This window comes from Abramis brama (assembly GCF_963993115.1).
Source record: "Abramis brama genome assembly, chromosome: 7".
Taxonomy (NCBI): Eukaryota; Metazoa; Chordata; class Actinopteri; order Cypriniformes; family Leuciscidae; genus Abramis; species Abramis brama.
Genome location: NC_139969.1, coordinates 13525053 through 13531385, shown reverse-complemented (window position 1 = coordinate 13531385; position 6333 = coordinate 13525053). Strand labels below are relative to the sequence as shown.

Sequence of the window (6333 nt, the reverse complement as noted above, 5' to 3'; positions counted from 1 at the left end):
CCCAAAGAAGCCGCCTTGCCTTTGAACATCATTTGTTTAAGAATTCAACCTTGAAAAGTTGACTTTTTTATTTTTATTTTTCAGTTTACATGCATAATTAAAATTCTTCTGGCCTGTTTGATTTTCAGTCAGATTTACTCTGCATTGCTTTTTAGGACCATGATTTTAGGTAGGATGGGGCAAGATGGCTTACTTTTAAAATATTATATAGCTGTAACTGTAACACATTTAGGCATAAGTTTAGCACGATGCATCAGCCAATGTGTTGTTACAGGAAATAAATAGAAATATTTCCTAATTTAGTTGTTATAGCACAAATTTTTAATTATTAAAAGAGGGTTAAGATGGCCTCCTACCTGGGGTAAAAAGCCTCTCTTGGATTAACTTTACAGAATGTATATATTACTTTTTATATAAAATATATGTATATATATATATATACCGATGACAGACAAAACAGAATCCCAGTAAAAGAGTCATCTGAAAGGTAAACTTATTCTGTGACTTATGTACAGGGCAGGCATATTTGAATATTTACATATTTAATTACCCATATTTTAATTAACGATATGTCGGACGGGGTCATCTACCCCAAGGGTCTAATTTTATCTTTTTACTTAAAAATAAAAACTATAACTTTTACTCCTTAAATCCAAAACAATTGTTGTGTCCACAAATCTCCTATTAACAAAGAGACAAAAACAAAACAAAAAACTTGATATTCAACATAATACAATGTCATAGATCACTATTCCAGAGACACAAAATGAGATCAATCTCAAAACTGTTTCGGAAATTAAAAAATAGCGTAACCATTCATCAAAAGTGCTGAGATGAGATTTTGTGCCATCTATTGTCAGGAGAAAAACTTAAGGCCTAGGCTACTACTAATTCCAGACATTCATAACCCTAGAGAGAGAGAGACTGAATGTGTGAAGGGCGCGCAACGCGACTCGGAAAAAGGTCATGATTCTTTCAAAATACAAGCCCTTACTCGCGCAACTGCGGCTTAAAAAAACACGCCACCACTTAACTTAACATGCAACTTAATAGCGCGTTTCTTGATATTTTATGATTTTATGAACACTGTGCAGGCCAGCGTTACGGAGTTTAGACGAGAAGAAGGGCTTATAAAAATAAATAAAACATATAAAACATATGACTTTAAACTTGAAAAATGTGCGGCCAGCTTTATGTCGTAGCAGATTGACTGCTCGCGGCGAATTCACAGTTGTTGCTTTTTTGCAGGCACTTTAAGATTAGCCCTTCTAAAATAACACATTTTAAACTTTTGGTGAGTAAGCTATAGTTTTTTATTTTGAATCAACAATGACCTTTGCATATTTTTCGTGCATTTGCAGAAATATCCGTTATACCTCCGGTCAATGATCGAGGCCCTGTTTGTCCTCTTTGTCTACTTCGAGGATTTTCTATTACATTTAATGAATTAGAATTTCTGCCACGTGTGTTGAGTCATAATGCCTTGCATCGGTGATTTAATCGAATAAACCAAACCGCGTTCGTGAGTGTTAAATGGGAATATTCAAACTCGATTGTGGTCGATATCGCGACCACAATGAATGAATGAATGAGGCGCTTTACTATGTAACGTTACTGCTATAACAGTTACACCCAAAGCGCTTTATAATCATGTCGGAGTCTCTCCTCACCACCACCGGCAGCCACAGAACAACCGGCTATATGTGGAGAGGAGAGAGAGTGATAACTGATAAGATTAAGAACCTAAATTGCAGCTCTCTGGTCCTGCTGGGTATTTCAGGTCAAAGTTAACGATGTTTATCATCGCGGGAATCTGTTGCATCACTTTTTTTTAATGATGAAATTAAATGTTTGCTAGATTTAGCCGTTTAAACATACTTTTTTTTGTTTACGTTCTTTTTTGTTTTTGTTCTCTCAGTGTTACTGTTAGGAGCCAAGACCCGCTCACTGGTTGGGGTGTTGGAATTGTTGCTTTGGCTGAGAGTAATCTGCACTTTGGGCTATTCCCATTGCCAAACGGACGACTGCCCTGCAGTAACACCATGGAGTGAGTCACAGTCATCAACAGTTTCTTTCAATGTCTAATATCATATGTGGTTTCTGTGCATTAATTATTGAGGAATAGTATTGTCCTCTTTGGGTTTATAATCTAACCAGATCATCCACAAATTAGCAAATGCATACCTCAGCAAGTAGCAAAAAAATAATAATAATACTGTACTAGATGTCATAAAAGTAGGATAGGCTCAATTTTGCTAGCTTTCCCCTTGAAAATATACTAATTTCCTTCCTTATGTCTCCTTTCACTGCCCTAGTCGTTCGCCCAGCGCTAGTCAGCTGATTGCCAGCAACGTCACAAATAAGACAGACCCACGGTCGCTGAACTCAAGGGTCTTCATTGGAAACTTAAACACTATGCTGGTTACCAAGGCAGATGTTGAAGCTATTTTTAGCAAATACGGCAAGATTGTTGGCTGCTCTGTGCACAAGGGCTACGCTTTTGTCCAGTACGTCAACGAGAGGACCGCACGAGCGGCTGTTGCAGGAGAGGATGGCCGGATGATCGTTGGACAGGTGCTTGGTGAGGACATGAAACAATCTGAGACTATCTTATTTTATCTTATCATATTGTTTTTTTTTTAATTGAACAATTGCCTTGTCTTTCAATCAGATATTAACTTGGCAGGAGAACCCAAACCTCACAGGCCAAACACGTCAAAACGATCAGCTGGAGATATGTACAGGTAAGGAATACATCTGTTCTTATTTTTTATTCACCCATTTTAATGTTTTATTCCAATAAGCTAGTGTTGTTGTTGTTGTTGTTAAAATCTCTATTTTTCTAAAGTCTCTCCAGCAGTAGTTCTGGTTTTGAGGTTGATTATGATTTCCAGAGAGAATACTTTGACAGGTAAGATCTCTTTACCAGTGGGTATATATAAAAATGTGTGCACTTTTTGCTGACACCTCAATCTTTTTGTGTTGCACAGAATGTATTCATATCCTTCCCGTGTGCCCCCGCCACCACCACCTCCTCTGTCACGGGCTGTGATCCCTTCCAAACGTCCACGGGTCAGTATGAGTGGGGGAACCAGCCGCCGCACCAAGTCCAGTTTCTCAACTGCTTCCAAGAGCAGCCAGCGGACATCCTCTCGAGCCCGTCAGTCCCTTTTCTTTATTTTCACTCTATAGAGGGGTTTGTTTAAAGGGATAGTTCACCCAAAAATGAAAATTCTGTCATTAATTACTCACCCACGTCATTCCAAACCTGTAAGACTTTCGTTCATCTTCGGAACACAAATGAAGATCTTTTTGATGAAATCTGACAGCTTTATGTCCCTCCAACTGACACTTTGACGCTTCAAAAAGTTTATAAAGAGATCGTAAAATGAATCCATATGAATTGAGTGGTTTAGTCCAAATTTTCTGAAGAGACATGATCGCTTTATACGCTGAGCAGATTTAATTTAGGCTTTTATTCACATAAAAACATTCATCAACTCACACATCAGTTGTGGTAAACGAAAGCTCAAGCATGTTCTCTTTAAGTGTGAGAACCAGTGAGGTTCATTCTCGTGTTATACAGCATGTTTGAGCTTCCACAAGCAGGTTCTGTTAAGCTTCTGTTTATGTTTGCTGATCAATGTTTATACGTGAATAAAAGCCTAAATTCAATCTGTTCATCATATAAAGCGATTGTCTCTTTTCAGAGAATTTGGACTAAACTGCTCAATTTATAAGTTTACGATCTCTTTATGAACTTTTTAAAGCTTCAAAATGGTAGCTGTCAATGGAGAGTACAGAGCTGGCTCAGATTTTAGAAAAAAAAAAATCTTCATTTGTGCTCCGAAGATGAACAAAAGTCTTATGGGTTTGGAACAAAACAAGGGTGAGTAAATGATGGGTAAACTTACCATTTAATCTACCAGTGACAAATATGTCAAAAAAACATTTTGGTTCATTTGTTTTATTTTTTTATTTTATTTTTTACGTTAACATTGCATTTTTTTTACAGCCTTTACTCATTTAAAATTTTTGACCTTGGTTGGCTTGTCAATTGGTACATGCATTCAGGGAATTCTTTTTCTTTCAGTAAAAGCAGATGACCTACAAACAATTAAGAGAGAGCTTTCTCAAATCAAACACAAGGTTGACTATCTGCTGGAGAGTCTGGACAGGATGGAGAAAGACCACAGCAAGAAATCCGGTAAAAGTGTTCACGGTTTCCCCCTGAGTTTCTGCAGCAGGTTCACATGGCCTTCAAATGGGCCCAGAAAATAATCAATCCATAGTATTTGTCAAAAATAATACATTTTAAAATACCATTACATCAAAACTTTTGTTGTATGCACAAGGAGTCTGACAACAGCTGGTATGCTCCACACAGAGATCTGATATCACCATCGAGTCTATCTATGATTGCATGAAGAAACAAAAAAACTGAGACCAGTTTTTCAGAAGAACTGTGGCAATGTATCCAAGATGCTTGAAGAAACTGACCTCCAAAGATACCTTAAAAACTATGTGCAAGTGTTCCTAGAACAAAATCTGTTTTAAACGCAAAGGGTGGTCACACCAAATATTGATTTGATTTAGTTAACAGAAGTCAATTGATCAATAAAACCTATTTATCACATTATTTTTGAAAGCATCCTCACTTTACAGCAGTTTTACACAAGTGCCTAAGGTGATGGCACTCGTGATGGCACTCGATGAAACACAGGGCAACTTTTTGAGCAATGTTGCTGGGCAATCTTGCCGAGCGATTGTTGCTTGGGCACTTTTCCATTGAAAATGGGCAATAAATTTCTATCTGAATAATTTAGATTGGTTGTGGGCCCTGTGTCTCATCTGGTTGCCTGTTGATTGCAACATTGCTCAAAAAGTTGCCCTGTGTATCATCACCTTAAAGGTTTTCACAGTACTGTAGCTTTGGGCGTAAGTTTCTTCAAGCATCTTGGAGACGTTGCCACAGTTCTTCTGGATTTAGTCTTTCTCAGTTTTTTCTGTTTCTTCATGAAATCACAGACAGACTCGATGATGGTGAGATCTGATCTCCGTGTGGAGCATATTGGCTGTTGTCAGACTACTTGTACATACAAAAATCTCACTGGATTACAATTAATGGCAAAATGAATGTTTGGAAATGTAAACTGATATTGGCTTAAAACCATTTTTGGGGGGTGAAAATACTAACATGCCTATATATGTGTGTGTTTATATTTATTGTATGTTCATGTTTTGTTTGTTTTTACATCAGAGGGGAAGAGTGTGAAGGCAGAAGTGGGTGAGGCTTCCTCCCTGCAGCATTCCAGCAAGAAAGACAGAGAGAGGGAAGAGCAAGAGATAAACGATTCTGAGGAGGAAAGAGACCTGTTGGAGGAAGAGGAGGAGGTTTGTGAAAATTAATCTATTTGCATTTATGATTATGGATGTTAAGATTAGGTTTAATTGGTGCTGAATTAGTGAGGACATGATTTGAGTAAAGATGTCTAATATTCTCAATGTTGTTTGGGTCTCTAAGATTTGTTTCCAACTATAGTTTCATACTAAAGTTGTTGTTTTGTTTTTTTTCCCTCTCAGGTTAAAAGCCAGGAAGGAGAGAATGAAGAAGAGGAAGAAGAGGAAGAGGGTGAGCATGTGGAAGGGGAAGATGGTGACAGCGTTAATGGCGATGACTCATAGGCTGTTTTAAACACCATGGATTTCAGACACCCACTCAAAATTCAGCCCTTTCAGTTCTTTTGAAAGGTTGAAGCCAGTCTTTAAAAGATTTGTCTATAGATGCCTGCACACTTATAATAACTGACACTACAATTACATCAGTTTCACTGATGTCAGTTTATTTTTAATGTAAGCATGACAACTTTTCAGGCTTTTGAAGTCCCTTAACTTTGATGAAGACAAACATTTGTTTTCAAACAACAGAATCTATGACATTCTCCAGTTATTCCTAATAATTCTGGGTTTTTATTTTTCACTATCAGAATATGTCCATTATGCATTCTCAGAGTGAAACTGGCCTGTTCCCTGTTTGCCCTGTGTCTCTATGGGAATTTTCTTTCTGTGAACAAAGGTAAAATTTGTATTTTTAAAGGGAGAAACTTGAGGGGCTTCTCTACAGAGAACCAACAAGCTTCCATTAAACATCTATGTTTGTATTTACCTGTCTTTTTTATATCACCCTGTTTCAGAATAATTCTACAGGAAAGTTTCAATAAAATATTAAATTAAATGTGTTGGTTTTTTTCTTTTTTTCTTCAGTATTAACCTTGGCAAATATTTGATCATGTGACAATGCTGTCAGTGATTTTTAGCTTAAGTAGTTAGGAT

At 37.2% G+C, this 6333-nt stretch overlaps 1 protein-coding gene across 1 annotated transcript; it reads left to right on the top strand.

Moving 5' to 3' along the window:
- The first annotated feature begins 1169 nt into the window (after nt 1–1169).
- Nucleotides 1170–6235, top strand: LOC311086134 (heterogeneous nuclear ribonucleoprotein C-like). Its single transcript, XM_084118862.1, has 9 exons — nt 1170–1294; nt 1919–2047; nt 2316–2581; nt 2672–2744; nt 2849–2911; nt 2991–3160; nt 4094–4207; nt 5261–5394; nt 5584–6235. The coding sequence occupies exons 2-9, from the start codon at nt 2043–2045 to the stop codon at nt 5683–5685; spliced, it is 927 nt and encodes a 308-aa protein (XP_083974988.1). The 5' UTR covers nt 1170–1294; nt 1919–2042; the 3' UTR covers nt 5686–6235.
- The last annotated feature ends 98 nt before the right edge of the window (nt 6236–6333 follow it).

Bases quoted from the DNA above. Each gene is read 5' to 3' on its own strand.
- LOC311086134 (XM_084118862.1), top strand. The intron at 2,745-2,848 runs GTAAGGAATACA...ATTTTTCTAAAG, and splicing joins TCAGCTGGAGATATGTACAG to TCTCTCCAGCAGTAGTTCTG. The intron at 2,912-2,990 runs GTAAGATCTCTT...TGTGTTGCACAG, and splicing joins CAGAGAGAATACTTTGACAG to AATGTATTCATATCCTTCCC.